This window comes from Rhinatrema bivittatum, chromosome 2 (assembly GCF_901001135.1).
Source record: "Rhinatrema bivittatum chromosome 2, aRhiBiv1.1, whole genome shotgun sequence".
NCBI classification, from domain to species: Eukaryota; Metazoa; Chordata; class Amphibia; order Gymnophiona; family Rhinatrematidae; genus Rhinatrema; species Rhinatrema bivittatum.
Window position 1 is genome coordinate 161,875,662 of NC_042616.1, and position 19,189 is coordinate 161,894,850.

The following is a 19,189-nucleotide window of genomic DNA, read 5'->3' on the forward strand; positions in this document are numbered from 1 at the left end:
GTATAGAATCACTTACAAAATCCTTACTATCATTCACAAATCAATCCACAAGCTGATCCCACTGGAGCTCAACATCCCTTCTCGACTACATATTCCCGATAGACCGGTGAGAACAGCCTACAGGAATACCCTCCTTGCCCTATCCATCAAATCCTCTTAAACAAACAAACTTTATCCAAAGCGGGCCCTGAGAAATGGAACTCATTACCCCCCGAACTCAGACAAGAACAATGCCCGATCACCTTCAAAAAGAGACTCAAAACTTGGCTGTTCGAGCAAGCTTTTAATCTACACCAAAAATCTCCCACTAATCATGCCCTTTCCATCTTAAAATGGCTCTCTCAAACTATAACCATATTGTAATCCCAGATATCATTCTTACATGCAGCCTTCTCAAACTGCAGTTCTTTCAGATTGAACCATGTTTAGCTATTGTCTTGATTGTTACTTTAACTATTGTCTTGCATGTTACTTGTTTAGCTATTTTTGAGCTTGTTTCACATAAATATACTATTTTGTTTATGGTAATACCTCTCGTTTGCTGATCCTAGTTAATTTTCCTTGTTCTATGTAACTGCATTCTTACATGCCTGTAAATGTTAAAATGTAAACTGAATTGATTTGTAGCTTTGCTACAAGAATTCCAGTATATAAAAATGCTAAATAAATAAATACATTTATGCATATAAAATGAATGTCTCAAAAGTACCCTTCTTCAATGTTGCTACTACGCATTTAGAGGAGATATTTCCAGGGTATGTTTTAAGGCAGGAAATAAACTAACATGTATACCCTATCATTCATCAAAAAAGTTAGTGTTATCAAAAAGGGGCATGTTTATGGAAACTCTGAAGTTACCACTTCGCATGGCACAGTAAACTTAACGTGCACTGCAATAATCCCTATTTTTCACATCCTGATTGACAAACTGAAAAGTAGTAAATCACCCGGACCGGATGGTATACACCCCAGAGTTCTGAAGGAACTAAAAAATGAAATTTCAGACCTATTAGTAAAAATTTGTAACTTATCATTAAAATCATCCATTGTACCTGAAGACTGGAGGATAGCAAATGTAACCCCAATATTTAAAAAGGGCTCCAGGGGCGATCCGGGAAACTACAGACCGGTTAGGCCTGACTTCAGTTGCCAGGGAAAAAATAGTGGAAAGTATTCTAAACATCAAAATCACACAGAACATATGGTTTAATGGAACAAAGTCAGCACGGCTTTACCCCAGGGCAAGTCTTGCCTCACAAATCTGCTTCACTTTTTTGAAGAAGTTAATAAACATGTGGATAAAGGTGAACCGGTATATATAGTATACTTGGATTTTCAGAAGGCGTTTGACAAAGTTCCTCATGAGAGGCTTCTAGGAAAAGTAAAAAGTCATGGGATAGGTGGCGATGTCCTTTTCGTGGATTGCAAACTGGCTAAAAGACAGGAAACAGAGAGTAGGATTAAATGGACAATTTTCTCAGTGGAAGGGGAGTGGACAGTGAGTGCCTCAGGGATCTGTATTGGGACCCTTACTTTTCAATATATTTATAAATGATCTGGAAAGAAATACGACGAGCAAGATAATCAAATTTGCAGATGACACAAAATTGTTCAGAGTAGTTAAATCACAAGCAGATTGTGATAAATTGCAGGAAGACCTTGTGAGACTGGAAAATTGGGCATCCAAATGGCAGATGAAATTTAATGTGGATAAATGCAAGGTGATGGCATCTAGGGAAAAATAACCCATGCTATAATTACACAATGTTGGGTTCCATATTAGGTGCTACAACCCAAGAAAGAGATCTAGGTGTCATAGTGGATAACACATTGAAATCGTCGGTTCAGTGTGCTGCGGCAGTCAAAAAAGCAAACAGAATGTTGGGCATTATTAGAAAGGGAATGGTGAATAAAACGGAAAATGTCATAATGCCTCTGTGTAGCTCCATGGTGAGACCGTACCTTGAATACTGTGTACAATTCTGGTCGCCGCATCTCAAAAAAGATATAATTGCGATGGAGAAGGTACAGAAAAGGGCTACCAAAATGATAAGGGGCATGGAACAACTCCCCTATGGGGAAGACTAAAGAGGTTAGGACTTTTCAGCTTGGAGAAGAGACGACTGAGGGGGGATATGATAGAGGTGTTTAAAATCATGAGAGGTCTAGAACGAGTAGATGTGAATCGGTTATTTACTCTTTCGGATAGTAGAAAGACTAGGGGGCACTCCATGAAGTTAGCATGGGGCACATTTAAAACTAATCGGAGAAAGTTCTTTTTACTCAATGCATAATTAAACTCTGGAATTTGTTGCCAGAGGACGTGGTTTAGTGCAGTTAGTATAGCTGTGTTTAAAAAAGGATTGGATAAATTCTTGGAGGAGAAGTCCATTACCTGCTATTAAGTTCACTTAGAGAATAGCCACTGCCATTAGCAATGGTAACATGGAATAGACTTAGTTTTTGGGTACTTGCCAGGTTCTTATGGCCTGGATTGGCCACTGTTGGAAACAGGATGCTGGGCTTGATGGACCCTTGGTCTGACCCAGTATGGCATTTTCTTATGTTCTTATGTTCTAATGGAGATATGTGGAGAGTATAACAGAACTGTATCAGCCGGAATACAGCTCATTATATCAACGCTTCTCTTGCAAGAAATCTTTGTTTAAGGACACTTGGTATTGTTTTTTTCAGTCTCTGCTGAAGTATCTACAGAAGCTATTTCCCTGGAGAGCTGAATATGGATCTTGCCTCTTTTCTATCTATGGACCTTTTTCTCTTTTTTTTTTGACTTGCTAGTTGCTGTATCGTGTACACTATACTAATATATCAGCATCGGGGGGGGGGGGGGGGGGGGAGGGGATATAAAAATGGAAAAAATTGGGAAGGAATGCTGTTTTGTCTTGTGTTGGTCTTTATGTTCAAAGTTTGTTTTCATTTTATTGTTCTACAGCGTTCCCAATAAAGAGATATTGAAAAAAAAAACATCTTGGATTTGTTTACAATACAATAAAAACCTTAATATTGTAGTAATTGAAATCTACATTTATTGTGTTTCCAATTTTATTAGCATTTCACAATCTACTCTTTAGCCTGGCCAGGCAGGTGGTAGCTTACTCTTCCCCATCACACATGGAATTTTAATCCATAAAGTTTAGAATGCAGTTTGTTTCCTGCAGAACTTGAATCCTACTGTATTCTATGCCATCTTTAATATATGGTGCCACTCCTCCAAGAAATAGTCTGCTATGTCACTTTGATACAGTTTGTACTCTGGAATTACAATGTCTCATTGGTTATCCACTTTCAACAGGTCTTTGAGATACCTATGTATAAGAGATGGATCAATAAATTCTGTGCTATTCCATGTAACATTCTCTCTGAAATGTTATTTCAGATTTCTCTTCTACTTTTCTTCCAAATTTTTTAAAATAAATTTTCGTTTATGTTAGGTAGGTTTGGTTGATACTAAAGAAAAAACGCAAGATGTTGTCCACACTGGGCATATTCTAAATGCTCAGTACTATGAATATTACTAAGACTTCAAATGCCATATAGACAAGATTTGCCATATTGACTTTCTGCTGTCATGTCTCCTTGTAAAAACAAATAAGTCAACCCTACAGTAATGTAATATACCTCAATAACTTTATATAACACCAACTGTTTTATAAAGAAAAAAAAATAAAACTAAAGATAAGTTGTGGCATACCTTCCATGGCCATATACAGGATCTATCAATGGTTCTTCCGCATCTTCAATTTCATTCTTTATGTTTTCAATGCCCTAAAGAAACCATCTCTCATTACAAATGACTGAAATAGTTACAGTAACGTCTCCCTCTTCCCTGAAATTCTAAGTTAAAAAAATCAAACACAAAACAAACAATATTATTATAATCACTCACTTATATAGTATAATAGAAAAAACAATTAAGTTGTACTAAAGGAAATTTGACAGGGAATGACATGTCAAGAAAGCAGCTCATCTCATGCTCAGGCGACCTATAAGTAAAATATAAACCAATCTTTGAGTCTGAATCTTGCAACAGCTCAGTCCAACTATAGTCATTTTTATACCAACATTTTAATATAACCAAATATGCTGAAATATCTAGCTTTCCAATATGCCACTTTATGAAATGGGCAGGACAGAGAATGAGCTTTCCAGCTGGCTGAGACCCCTTTGCAACTGTGCATACATATTTAAAAAAAAAAAAAAAAAGAAGATGTTTAGTATAACTGCCATTGTGACACGTCACTATCCCTTAAAGTTATATAAATGAAGGACAAAAATATCCTATCAAAGCCATTATCTGGGAAAGTAAAACAGAGGAACCAATTATGTTTTCATTTTCTTAGATATTTTCACAATTTTGTACATTTTGCAGGAATTGAGTATCTGGAATTGATGTTCTCATACCATTCCAAGCTGCCTAAATAATTAATCTTCAGAACAGTTTATCATACAAATAATTTATATCCTTTAAAAGTTGAGGTAAATGTTTTTAAAGATATGTTTGTGAAATAAACAAACCCAGAGAAATTAGAGATGTCAAGATCAGAAATTGGGAGGCTGTAACTAGCAAATACAGGTGCTATCTATCCTTCTGCAAAGAGAAACTGAAATCCTATTGTCTGCTTCAAAAACAAGGTATGAAACTTCATGTAGCATAGAAATATAGTAAATGCTGGCAGAAAAAAACCCAAATGGTCTATCCAGTCTGCCTAGAATTTTTTTTTTTTATTCTTAGGGTAATTGTTGCTTTGTGCAGATTACCATTTTCTTCATTTCCATCATTTAGTCACTAGGAATCCTATGTATTTAACCAATGCTATTTTGAATTCCATTAAAATTAATGAACAAAATTTACTTTAAAAAAATGATATTCACTTTACTAAATCCTAGTTATCCATTTGAAGTTTGTGTATTTCATAAAACCAAACATTATTACATTATTCAAAATTTCATAAATTGAAATAAAACTGCAATCTGTGATATTGTAAATATATATGATCTACCCTCAAGAACACTACTCACAAGCTCAAATAATGAATGGTATTTTGGAGATATGAAATGTGCCGGATGCCACCGATTCCAACCAGCAGGATCTTCGCACTGTGCGTGGGACTGAGCTCCCATGTTCACAGACTCCAGAACAGCCCCCACCTTATCCTATGGAAAACCCATACAGCTTGAAGCAGTATGAGAACACATAAGAGGGAGCAGGGCTGCCAAGGGGACTAAGCAGCCTGTGAACTGAGCACAGATGCTCAAACCCATACACGGTGCAAAGATTTTGCCAGCTATAATTGGCAGCACCCAAAAGAAAGAAGAGCCCTAGTAGTAGGGACTGGAGGTGGGAAAAGGTGCAGAGGGAAGAGGCCACAAGTTGAGTTGGGCCCATTTGTTGAAGGTTGATAGATACGTACTTCTTGAGTGGTAACAGTAATGGTAATTTTATTTTTCTATACTGATTTTCACATAATATCAAACTGATACTGAAGGCACTTGGCCTTTAACTTAGTGTCTTACAACATATGAAAAGGAGTCCATCAGATTCTATAAGCAAGTTTGCTTACCGTAAATGGTGTTTTCCGTAGATAGCAGGATGAATTAGCCATGCTGTCATGGGACCGTCAGTCTGGCATCCCAAAGCTTATACAGAGCTTAGCTCTGTGCAGCTGCGCGTGTGTTCCCGCGCAGGAAGACAGAATCTCCTCAGTCTGTATTATAGCAGTAAGAAAGGCTGTCCAGGGAGGTGGGTGGGTGAGCATGGCTAATTCATCCTATCTACAGAAACACCGTTTACGGTAAGCAAACTTGCTTTTTCCCGTCGATAGCAGGGCTGAATTAGCCATGCTGTCACGGGAGTCTCTAGCTCCCAGTCACGCTTAGTTACATATTCCTTTTTTTTTTTTTTTTGGTGTGACTTACCCGGCGTAGACAGCCAATTTGAGAGTTATGAAATTAAAGTATCTAAGACCACTCGTCCCACCTTGTCATCTTGAGTTGTTTACTGGTCTAAACAGTAATGGGATGTGAAAGTATGTAGAGATGATTAGGTGGCCGCTTTACAGATGTCAAGAGGTGGAACCTGACGTAGGTGGGCCAAGGAGGTGGAGATTGCTCAAAGTTGATGAGCATTCGGTTTGACGTCTAGTGTCATGTTTCTTTTGTTGTAACAAAATTGAATGCATTGTGCTATCCAGCTAGATATTGTCCTTTTTGACACTGCCAGACCAGAGGCATTCGGGTTAAAGGAGAGGAATAGCTGGGATAGCCTCGAGTTTGTCTGTGTTCTAGTCTTATAGTAGGCCAGTGCCCTTTTACAATCTAAGGTGTGGAGCAATTTCTCTCGTTCATTGCGGTGTGGCTTTGGAAAGAACGTAGGAGTTCTATAGACTGGTTGATGTGAAAAGCTGAGACCACCTTCGGAAGGAAGGGTGAGTTCGTAGTACTGCCTTGTGGTGGAAGAACTGAAAATAAGGGTCGTAATGTACAAGTGCTTGTGGTTCACTGACATGGTGCACTGAGGACACCGCAACCAGGAACACTACTTTCCATGTGAGGTATTTTACTTGAGCCGAGTCCAATGGTTCGAATGGAGGGAGCATTAACTGTTCCAGGACCAGGTTGAGGTTCCAGGCCACTGGTGGCTTGGATATTGGGGGTTGAAGATGGTAGAGGTCCCTGATGAATCTAGAAACCATTGGGTGTTGCGATATTGGGTGGCCATGGAGTGGCCTATGGTAGGCTGTGATGGCACTTAGATGTACTCGGACAGAGGTCATCGCTAACACCACTGAATATAAGGTGAATAGGTAATCTAGTAGGTTTGTAGGTGCACAATCAAAAGGATCATAGCGATTAATGGTGCACCAGGACTCATAACATTTCCATTTTAATTGGTATGCTTTCCTGGTAGAAGGCTTTCTGGCCGCTAGCAAAATGTTTTGGCTTTCTTCTGATATCCCTTGTTCACTTAGTGCTGTCCGTTCAATCTCCATGCTGTCAAGTGGACTGAGTCCTGCATTGGGTGGAGAAGAGCTCCCTGCTCCTGGGATAGAAGACCGTCTCTGTGACCCAAGGGAATGGAGATATCGATTGATAGGCGGAGGAGGTACACATACCATGGTTGCCTGGGCCATGCTGGGGCGATGAGGATCAGGTCTGCCGCCTCGGCTATGCATTTTGGAGCGTGCGTGTTTCAGTGGAATTGGTGGGAATGCATAGATTAGGTTTCCCGACCATGGGAGTAAAAAGGCATCCTGAGCTGTTCTGAGACAACTGGGAAACAGTGAGCAAAACTGAGGTACTTTTCTTATGTTCTTATGTTCCTGTTGTGCTCCATAGGCAAAGAGATCCATGGACAGCGTTCCCCATCGCGTGAAAACGTCTGCCACCTGCTAGTCTAGAGACCACTCATGAGGGTGAAAAATTCGACTTAAGTTGTCCGCCCATGTGTTGGCTATGCCGGGAAGATAGGTCGCTTGCAGATGGATTGCATGATGAGTCGTCCAATCCCATATGAGAAGTGCTTCCTTGCAGAGTATCCATGACCCTGACCTTCCTTGTTTATTGATATAAAACATGGATACTAGATTGTCTGTGTATATCATGACTCTTTTCCCTTGCAATTGTACACGAAAAGTCCTGAGGGCATAGCAAATCGCTCTGAGTTCGAGAAGGTTGATCTGATATGACTGTTCGTGAGGTGTCCATAAGTCTTGCAATTGTAGGTGGTGGAGGTGTGCACCCCATCCCCTGTGGGAAGCGTCTGTCGTGAGGACTATGTTGTGAGGTGGCATTGTGAACAGAGCTCCTCTTTGTAGTACTTGTGGTTTTAGATCATGTCTGAAGTCAAGCTGATTCTCCGAGACAAAGGTTGAGAGTGTTGTATCCACTGGTACTTTAATCCCCATTGGAGCTGGCAAATGTGAAGACAGGTGTTCGGAACCATGTGAAAGGCTGCTGCCATATGACCCAATACTGATAATATTTGGCGGGCTGTTGGCTTTGCCGTAGAGCAAAGGTGTTTGGTAAGCGTTCGAAGCAATAACCTTCTGTCTTTCGGAAGAAAAGCTCTGCTTTTGGTCGTGTCCAACAATGCTCCTATGAACTGAAGTGTTCGGGAGGGTTGCAGGTTTGACTTTTTGTAGTTTACAATAAGGCCTAGGTCTTGAAGACACGAAATGGGTTGTTGTAGTAGGATCACTCGATCTGATGCTACTAGGATCACTCGATCTGATGCTAGTAGGATCACTCGATCTGATGCTACTAGGAGCCAATTGTCTAGGTAGGGAAATACCTGGTTTCCCAGTTTCCGAAGGTGGGCCACCACCACTGTCATGCATTTTGTGAATACCCAAGGGGCTGCCGAGAGGCCGAAGGAAAGTACTTTGTATTGGTAATGTTGTTTCTTGTAATGGAAACAGAGATATTTCCATGAAGAGGGGGTGCAATGGAATATGAGTGTAAGCATCCTTCAGGTCTAGTGAGCACATTCAATCGTTGGGTTGAAGAAGGGGAAGAATTGTTTTTAGGGAGAACATTTTGAATTTTTCTTTAACTAGGTGTTGTATTTAAGTCGCATAAGTCCAGAATTGGTCGCAGACCTCCCGATGGATTAAGAAATAAGCAGGCTGATACAGTACAGTGCGCTCCGACGGAGCGCACTGTTAGCCTGCTCTTGGACGCGCGTTTTCCCTTACCCCTTATTCAGTAAGGGGAGGAAAACTTGCGTCCAACCCGCGGCACCTAATAGCGCCCTCAACATGCAAATGCATGTTGATGGCCCTATTAGGTATGCGCGCGGGATACAGAAAGTAAAATGTGCAGCCAAGCTGCACATTTTACTTTCAGAAATTAGCGCCAACCCAAAGGTCGGCACTAATTTTTTCCGGCACCAGGAAAGTGCACAGAAAAGCAGTAAAAACTGCTTTTCTGTGCACCCTCCAACTTAATATCATGGTGATATTAAGTCGGAGGTCCCAAAGAGCAAAAAAAGTAAAAAAAAAAAATAAAAAATTTTGAATTCGGCCCGCGGCTGTCGGGTCGAAAACTGGACGCTCAATTTTGCCGGCGTCCGGTTTCCAAGCCCGTGGCTATCAGCGGGCTCAAGAACCGACGGCAGCAAAATTGAGCGTCGGCTGTCAAACCCGCTGACAGCCGCCGCTCCTGTCAAAAAGGAGGCGCTAGGGACGCGCTAGTGTCCCTAGCGCCTCCTTTTCCCGGATCTACCGCTGGACCTAATTTAAATACTGCATCGCGTGCACCGGCAAGTGGCCGGTGCGCGCACCCGCTCTCCCACGGACTTTACTGTATCAGCCTGAAGTGGAATAAAACCCCATATTGCAGAGTTCTGATGGCAAGACACGAATTGCCTGCTGATGTTGTAGAGTTGATATCTCCCCGGCTAACTGAAGATGATTTGAGCACATGCCCGTGCTGGAAATGAGATGTGGAAGGGAAGGTCTGGAAAGGAAGTGTAACTGATAGTCAATCTATTTCTAGAACCCAGCAATCGGTTGTAATTTGTGACCAAGTTTGGTTGAATGCTCTGATTCTCCCTCCCACAGCAGTGGGGGGTGGTGGCCCTGCTGAAATTAAAAAGAGGGTGGTGCCTTTAAAGCCATAGAGGGTGGTTGACCTTGTTGACGCTGTGTGCATGATCTACCTCGACGCTGTTGTTGGTGTTGTTGTCAAGGTGGTTGAGCATAAGGAGGAGGCCTAAAGTACGGATAGGCTCTGAACGGTAGTCTGTGGTATGGTGCTCTTCTAGCCGGTGCGAAGTATCAGCGGGAGAAGGTTCCATAAGTATTGGAAGATGTTAAGGTTTGAACCTCTACATTTTGCACTTTTAATCGAACCACTGTTTCTTGGAGTAGATCTCCAAATAGGTTGTCTCCCCGGCAGGGGAGGTTAGCTAACTTGTCGTGGACGTCTTCTCGTATAGCGCTAGCTCTGAGCCTCGCCAAATGTCTGGCCACTATAGCCGATGCCGAGACACTTGACGTTTCGAAGCCTTCATACACCATCCGCAGGTGGTGTTGAATGCCCTCCTCCATGTCTTGTAGTGACTGTGGTGGTTGAATTGTAGGATCTGTGTCTGGAAGGAGACCTTTCAGTTGTTGTAACGATTCATACAGATATTGTACGATGTAGAACTGATGCTGATGTATTTGTGCTCCCAACATTGTTGATTGGAAGATTTTCTTCCCAAAGTCATCAAGATATTTATTGTCTTTCCCCAGTGGTGTACTAGAGTGCAATCTGGACTTTTGGGCCCGTTGCATGGCCAACTCCACTACTATGGATGTGTGCGGTAGTTGAGGTGAGGAATAGAATGTAAATTCCTGCATTCTGAATTTCATATCGGTCTTCCTAGATACTTGGGTGATGGAGTATGGCGTTTCCCAGGATCTTTCAAGTACTGCATCTAAAACTCGGTGAGACAGAAGAGCTGCTGGATCTGATGGGAGATCGAAGATCTTCAGTAGTCCCATTGTTTCTGATCTTGGATCCGGTAGCTTGTGGACTTCTACATTAAGGACCGAGCCCACCTTGTCTATAAACTTGGGGTACATAAGGTCCTCCGGTGAAGAGTACGGTTCTTGGGTCCTTCAGGCGGGTCCGATGGATACCCCGTAGAGGAGCCTGGTGATGATGGAATTGAATTAGGTTGTTTCGGAAATGGAGGGGAGTCGGCAGGCCTAGGTGTCGTAGGCTGGGGGGAAAGTTGCGTTATCACTGAAGGTACCTTTTGTGGTGTAGGTTGTGGGAGTAATGGTGATATATCTGGTGAAGGCTGTGGTATCTGTGGACATTCTTCACCTGGACTGATAGGAACCGGTACAGGGTTAGAAAATGCCAACTTTAGGGAGCTAAGAAGCTTGAAAAAGCGGATGATAATTAGGCTATCATCTGTGTGTCCCTTCCGGTATATGTGGATGCATAGGAAGTGGAGAAGGTTGACAGGGTGGATGTGGAATTGCAGCCAATAATGTCTGCACTACCAGTATTAGGCTGGTGCTTATGTACTTGCACAGGTTGACTCAATCTTTGGCGCTTTATCAATGGTTCCTATAAGCTGAGGTAAAGCACTTTTTCTTTTGGAGACTGAAGAATGGTCTGAAAAAATTTGACCTGAGGAAGAAGAGAAAGGTGAGTAGGAAGATACTCTTATCCACTCGTCTTCCGAATCCAGAGGGGATTCCAGTCTGTGAGTGTCTGGCATATGGAAGGATGTTACTGATCCAGAAGGTAGAATGTGTTCTTCTGGGTCCAAAGGAACTGGTTGGCCTTGCGACGTGGAAGGCCTGGACGTAGTTCCTGGGGTCACAGTATGTTGAGAAGAAGTCTAAGTTGGCTTCGATTGAGGTATTGTCACTATACTGGGCTGCTTTGATGGTTGTGTAGGCAAAACTTCAAAGTTTTTGAGGAAGAATGCCTTGAGTGTTGTACTTTCAAATACTTAGCAGGATGCATCGTTTGCATCGGATCGTGCAATGGAATTTGCGCCGGTTTTCGGGGCTGTTTGTGCGTCGAGGCATGTGCCGGGGTATGCGAACGATGATCCGATGCTTGCTTCGAGCGATGTGTCAATGGTTGCATCGAGCGATGCTTCGAAGGCTGCAGTGATAGACACTTTTGGAGCTTTTTAGATGGTTGCATCGACGGAGTTGACTACGCAGCTTCAATCTGATTGATGCTTTTTAGTGGTATGGGTCTTTGCCTCGATACATGCGAGGGCTCATCCGAGTCTTGTTGATGATGCCCCGATTTTTTCGAAGACTTTCCTTCTTTAAGATTTTGTGGGCCTGTTTGCGAGGTGACCGGTTACAATGATGTTGCCCTTCAAAGTGGAGGGGCATGCTGCAGCCTGGGCCCCAGGGAGGAGTGGGTCTCCAAAGGGGGGCATAGGAGCCAGTGAGAGACAGTCTTAAGTTTTCAATTTTTGCCGCTCTTTAGCATTGCGCATACGACCACAATGCTAGCACTGATTGGTTGTGATCTGGGCCTAAGCACAGATAGCAGGCCTCATGTGCATCAGTAATGGACATTATCTTACCGCAGGTGCATGGTTTAAAACTCGATGGCTGGGGCATGGTAATCGCACTGAGTTGTTTTGTTCCTCCGATCTAACAAAATCTATTTATTATTTATTTATTTATTTTTACTCAAAATCTGAGGAGAGTCGTGGCTCCGCGTGCATTTCTGCTCATGGAAAAGACAGACTGAGGAGATTCTGTCTTTCTGTGCGGGAACACATGTGCAGCCGCACAGAACTAAGCTCTGTATAAGCCTTGGGAAGCTCCGCCTCAAACGCCAGACTGACGGTCCCATGACAGCATGGCTAATTCAGCCCTGCTATCAACTGGAAAATACATACAACTTGGAAACAACAAACAGTAACAATACAAAAATTACTTTTAAATTTTCATTTGTTCTTTAGTTCATGAGCTTCCAGTTAGCTTCTGAACCTTGCTGGAAAGGGGCTTACAGAGAACAGGGTATTTGACAAAGTCCAGCAGGACTCACAGACATATTAATGAGGAAATAGGACATTTGTAGCAAATAGTGGAAGAAAAATCAGGAAAACAGTTTATTTCAACTGTTACATTGGCCTCTAACTTATTTTTTTTATTTGTAAATGATATTTTATTGAACAATTGGTAGCATGATAACTTAACAACTTGTATCCAAGTAAATAAACTCTACACATACAAATATATGTAAATACTCATTATTGCTTCATTTTTAACAATTCCATTAGCAGGTAATACAAATACCTAAGTGCTAGCTAGATTCTAAGTGCTGCTGTCCAGGTCACATTGGACCAGTTACCCTCCACAGAAAGGGTCATAGCACTATACAATACATAATTCAGGATACCACTCACCATAGTAAATATGGGTTCTATACTTGTATAAATCTGGGAAATGTATTGTGCCGACGGGCTGTCAATTTATATAACTTGCACATCTTATCAAGCTTTAATAGAACCGCTGTAAGTGGGGGCATTGAGGGCATTTTCCAATTGGCCGCTATCACACATCTAGTGCCCAGGACAACATGATTCACCAGTACCCCCCCCCCCCCCCCATACTCCTAGGGCAGTCAGTTGGTGCATTCAATAATGTCCTCTCAGGGGTTAGCTGTATAGGGGTATGAAGGGCCTGCTGGAGAAGCACAGAGACTCCCTCCCATAAGTTTCTAGCTCCGGGGCACTCCCACCACATATGAATGTATGTTCCCTTCTGACCACATCCTCTCCAGAATAGATCATCCTGGAGGAGGTGAGCCTTATAAAGTCTTTGGGGGCAAGGTGCCATCAGAATAACAATTTATAGCTATTTTCCAATAACAGTGCTGATATTGAACTGCGTTTGGTGTTAGCAAATATCTGATCCCATGCCTCCTCTGGCAATACTCTGTCCAAGTCCTGTTCCCAAGCTAAGAGAAAAGCTGATTTCTGACAGGGGACTTTTTGGAGGAGACTGTAAATCTTGGATAATCCCCCTTTAATCCGTGCAGCCTGCTCACACCATCATTCAAATTGGGTTTTCCCCAGTGCTAAGTCTTTTTCAATGCCTTCCATATGAAATGACATAATTGCAAGTAGAGGAATATGTCCCTGGGTGTTAAATGGTGTCTCTGTTAGCTGTTCAACATCCAGGCCATCAGAGGTTGGGGTGACGCAAGTACCCTTTGTTCTGAGTTATTAGAAAGGGATCCTTCCCCAGAGGAATGTGCCGGCGTATTGAAAGGTCCTGGAGGATTGGAAACCACACCTGGCGTGGCCAGTGGGGAGCTATCAAGATCATTAATCCCTTGTCCTGCTGGAGCTTCATGAGAGTCTTTGAAATGAGAGGAAGTGGAGGATACACAAAGGAGACCGGTGGACCAGGAGAGGGCAAAGGCATCTCTTGGTCGCGAGTGGTGACTGTAAACGAGGGAACAGAAGTTGTCCACTTTATGGTTGTGGACCGATGCAAAGAGGTCTATGCAAGGATAACCCCAGCGTTGGAATATCATGTCCGCTATCGAGGGATTGAGAGACCACTCGTGCGGATGGAAAGTGCGATTCAGCTTGTCCGCCAAAAGATTGTCCTCTCCCGGCAAGTAGGTTGCCTTGAGGTACATCGAGTGGGAAAGGGCCCATGCCCATATCTGTGCAGCTTCCCGACACAGGAGGTAGGAGCCCGTTCCCCCTTGTTTGTTGATGTACCACATTGCAAACTGATTTGTCAGTTTGAATCAGGATGGCTTTGTTTGATAGGCAATCCTGAAAAGCCTTGAGGGCATATCTAATCGCCGGTAGCTCCAGGAAATTTGTCTGGTGTTTAGCTTCCTCTGGAGACCAGGTTCCCTGAGTCTGCAGGTCACCTACATGCACACCCCACCCGATGTTGGATGCATCTGTTAAGGTAATTTGAGGATCTGGAGCCTGAAATGGAAGGCCTTGAATGAGACTGGAGTGGTGCATCCACCAGGTTGGGACAGATGGAGCTGTTTGGTAACCTGGATAATGATAGACATTGGCTGACAACCTTAAATCCACCGGCATTTTAGGGTCCACTGCATCACTCATGGCTAGGCGAGCCATTGGAGTGACATGCACTGAGGACACCATGTGACCCAGCAGTATGAGGAAGTGACGAGCAGTTGAAGATACTCGAGTTTGTAGTTGACGCGCCAGAGATGCTATGGTGAAAGCGTGATCCTGAGGGAGGAAGGCTTTCGCCTGTATAGTGTTTAGGTCGGCCCCTAGAAAGAATAGGGTTTGGGATAGAACTATCTTGGATTTGGGATAGTTGATTAGAAACCCTAAGGAGATCAGGGTGTTGATAGTGAGATGCAGGGAGGTTAGTGCACCCTGCTGAGTCGGAGCCCTTATCAACCAATCATTGAGATAAGGGTAGACATGCACACCCTGATTCCTGAGGAAGGCTGCGACCACCACCAGGCACTTGGTGAATACTCGTGGAGCAGACGCCAGGCTGAATGGTACTACACGGTTCTGGAAATGACGAGGGCCAATGAGATGAGATGGAGTAATTGAGATGTGTGTGTAAGCGTCTTGGAGATCTACAGAGCATAGCCAATCTCCTCTTTGTTGAAGAGGAAGTAGAGAGCCCAAGGTTATCATTTTGAATTTTTCTTTCTGCAAAAATTTGTTTATGGCGTGGAAGGCCAGTTTCGGGCGTATGCCACCTGACTTTTTTGGTATTAGAAAATACCGGGAGTAAAACCCCTGCCCCTGCTGGGAGAGGGGCACTGGTTCTATTGCTCTAGATTTGAGGAGGGATGAGACCTCCTGTTCGAGCAAGGGAGAGTGGTCGGATATCCCCCACGTCAGCCGAGGTGGAGAGTCCGCTGGAACAGTCAGGAAATTTAGGTGGTAACGCTACTGCCCATACCCACTGGTCTGTATTGACTGTATGCCAAGCGCTGTTGAAGTGGCAGAGCCGGCTCAGACGAAGTCGAAGCTATCGATGGAGTCGGGGTTTTTAACTGAAAGAGAAACTCCATTTTCCCTAAACGAGCCTTACGGCCCTTCGGAGTCATTTGGCCACATTTGGTGCAAGTTAGGACATCGTGGTCGGACCCCAAACACAAACCCCAGACCCCGTGCGGGTCAGTGATGGACACTGTTTGACTACAGTCGAGGCACCGACGAAACCCGACGCCATGACTCCGGCAAACGTTTAGCCGTGGAACGGTCGATGGCCGGTAGGCCCCGAAGGGATAACTCGAAGGGACTCAACCTTAACAAGGGTAAAACCTTACCTTTCGACCGCGGAGTATGTATATGGATAGGGGGGACCCCTATGGGGTACTTTTTTTTTTTTTTAATTTGTTGAAAGAAGTTCCGTGAGGAAAATTCCTGTCAGGAATCTCAAGAGAGCTCCTTAACCCGCGTGGCTACTGCTGCGCAGAAAAAAGAAGACTGAAGGGGGACCCCTGCTGGATGCAGGGTTGGTGTTATGCTGGGCATGCCCAGTAGGTGCCAGGCAAAGTTCTAGAAACTTTGACAAAAGTGTTCTGTGATTGGGCTCCATCCTGATGATGAAACCCATATGTGAGGACTGCCATCCTGCTTGTCCTGTGAGAAACAGTATGTCATCCGCAAAAAGTGACATCTCATAATCCGTGACCGCGACCTGTATTCCTGTGACTGAGGGCTGACTGAGAATCTTAATGACAAAGGGCTAAAAAAAAAGTGCAAACAGCACTTGTTGAATTGGGAAGGGGTCTGAATATGCCCCGTTGATCTTAACACGTGCCTGCAGTTGCTCATAAAGTTTATATAACCAATTCAGGAACATGGGACCGAAATTCATTTTTTCTAAGATTTTAAACAAGAATGACCAATGAACCATGTCAAAGGCTTTCTCTGCATCAATGGATAATAACACTGCAGGGATCTGTTGCCTCTTTGCCCACCAGAGGTCTAGTATCTTATGGACATTGTCTGCAGCCTTTCTGCCTGGGATAAACTCTGCCTGGTCCAGGTGTATCAATTTTGCAATTACCCTGTTTAGATGATTAGCCAAAATTTTGGCTAAAATTTTCAAGTCAATATTGATCAGAGATATAGGACTGTATGACCCGCATTCCACAGGTTTGCGTCCAGGCTTGGCCAATATGGTAATCCCTGCTATATTACACTTAGGAGAGATATGCCATGTCTTAGATCATTAAACATTTCAATTATGTGGGGGGCTAAATAGTTAGCAAACGTTTTATAAAAAGGCCAGTGAATCCATAGAGCCCCGGGGCTTTGTTGATTTTGAGCTCTTTAATCACCTGCAGGATTTCCCCTTGAGAGATTTCTTTTTCAAAGAACTGCTTTTCATCATCCAATATTTGGAGGAGTGCCACCTGGTTTAGATAGGTCTCAATCCCTTCCCGCTGTATATCTAGGTCCGCTTTATATAAATCCCCATAAAACTGTTGAAACTTGCGCTGGATGTCATCAGCAGATGACAGCAGTGTACCATCTTTATCCTTATTTGTTTCTGTGCTACCTGACGTTTCAACTTCCTAGCCAATAGCTGGCTGGCCTTATCGCCCCATTCAAAATGCTCTTGTATTACCATCATTAATTGTAATGAGATAGTATCCAGTTGTAGCGCTAAATGCCTGCCTAGCCCTCTGCAATTTTGTATATACAGATTGAGATTGGTACCTTTCAAGCGAGGCTTCTAAACGGGCAATCTCTGCATTTAATACTGACTTATGTGCTAATTTTTCCTTATTTATTTTATTTATTTATTTATAGGCTTTTCTTTGCCGACATTCGTAAGGCACATCATGCCGGCTTACACTGAACTGAAAGGAAGAAATACAATAAACAAAAAATACCATATCGTAGTCAATGTAAGGAGAAACTATGTACATAGTATGAGGCATTATATCTGAGATATTGAAAGCAAAGCAAAAGGCAGAAAGGGCGGAAAAAGAACTTTGTACATTCTATACATCATTATCTTTATCAATGGAGTTCGTATGCCGAGGGAGGTCAAATGTGCAAAAAGTCTGGGGAGGAATGGAGAGGGGTGGGGGAGGAGCTGGTAAGAGGGAAAAGTCATAGAGGAAATCCGATTAGGCAGTAAGTCTACGTTATATTTGTGTCAGGGTAGGCCTGCTTGAAGAGCCATGTTTTGACTCCTTTTTTAAATTTGGTGAGGGACGGCTCTATATGGAGGGATGAGGGGAGAGAGTTCCAGAGGAAGGTACCAGCTATGGAGAAAGCCCTTTCTCTGGTGAGGGACAGATGCGCAGACTTAAGGGAAGGAGTGTGTAGGGTACCTACATGGGCACTTCTTATGGGGCGGTTAGTGGTGCGGAAGCGAGGCATTTCTTCAAGCCAGGTGTGATTGAATTTGTGAAATGAACAGTGAAGAATGGTAAGGGTTTTGTATTGTGAGTGGAAGGAGATGGGGAGCCAGTGTAGGTCCTTTAAAATAGGGGTGATGTGTTCCGTTTTGCGAGTATTTGTTATGACTCTGGCCATGGAGTTTTGAAGGATCTGGAGTGGCCTGATGGTGGAGGCAGGAAGGCAGAGTAGAAGGGAGCTACAATAGTCCAGTTTCACAAGCATGGTGGTCTGAACTACAGTACGGAAATCTTGAGTGTGAAGTAAGGGTTTGAGTTTCCTGAGGACATTTAATTTGTAGAAACCTTCCTTTAGGAGGGATTTGATGTAGGGTTTAAAATTTAGTTGATGATCTATGAGGACACCAAGGTCTCTTACTGCACGTAATTGGTGTTGTGCAGAGGTTGTGTTCTGGGGTGTGTGGTGGGGAGTGCAGTCAGGATGGCTGGAGATGATGAGTAGTTCCGTTTTTGATGCGTTTAGAGCTAAGTGGAGGTTGGAAAGCATGGATGTTATTGAGGTGAGGCAAGATTCCCAGAAGTGCATGGATTCATCAATTGATTTTTGGATAGGGATGAGAATCTGCACATCGTCTGCATATAGGAAAAATTTCAGCCCTAACAGCTCGATACAGTAACATTCAGTTGAAGATTTCTCGTCTGTAACGAGCTCGCTGCGCACAATTCGGACGCGTAAGGCAAACCAGCGATACAGTCTCCAGTTTCGCGCGTCCATAGCGCTTCTTAAAACAGACGCGTAACCCTTCCCCACCCGGCATGTAAATGAACGAATTAGCTGTATAATGAAGGAATTAGCTATTCCCCTCCGATACCGTAAGGCGCGCTCAGGTTATCTCATTAGTAACGCACTGTTTTGCCGCGGCCGTAACGTGTTAGTTTACCGCCTCCCCCTAGTAGGAGTTAGGACTGTGAGTCTAGTAACAAATCCATCGACACCGCTTAAGACACTCAAAAACAATAAAACACAATAAAAAAAAAAAGCGATACAGAGATGATCGAGAAAATGTAATGATGTGGGACACATAAAACCTGTCAGAAAAAAAAATAAAAATTTTTAAATACCTGTCGGAGGGCCGCGTGGGTCCAGGCGGCCGGCGGCCGCCGGGTGGTCACGTGTTAAATCTAGGCCGCGGGCGGGTGGGCGCCTGTTCCAGGCGGCAGCGGCAGCGGCGGGGGGACACGCGTTAGTTCGAGACGGCCGGTGGGCGGCGGGTGGTCGCGTGTTAAATCTAGGCCGGGTCCGCACAGGCGCGCATTCATTCGGCGCTCAAGGCAGTCACAT

General features: G+C 43.6%; 1 protein-coding gene across 1 annotated transcript in view; it reads right to left on the bottom strand.

Annotated features, from left to right (window-relative positions):
- MINDY3 (MINDY lysine 48 deubiquitinase 3) overlaps positions 1-19,189 on the bottom strand; it is a 696,716-nt gene that overhangs the window by 492,934 nt on the left and 184,593 nt on the right. The window contains exon 7 of the mRNA XM_029588822.1: positions 3,713-3,786. Within this exon, the coding sequence (XP_029444682.1) occupies positions 3,713-3,786 (74 nt within the window). The remainder of the gene's footprint in view (positions 1-3,712; positions 3,787-19,189) is intronic.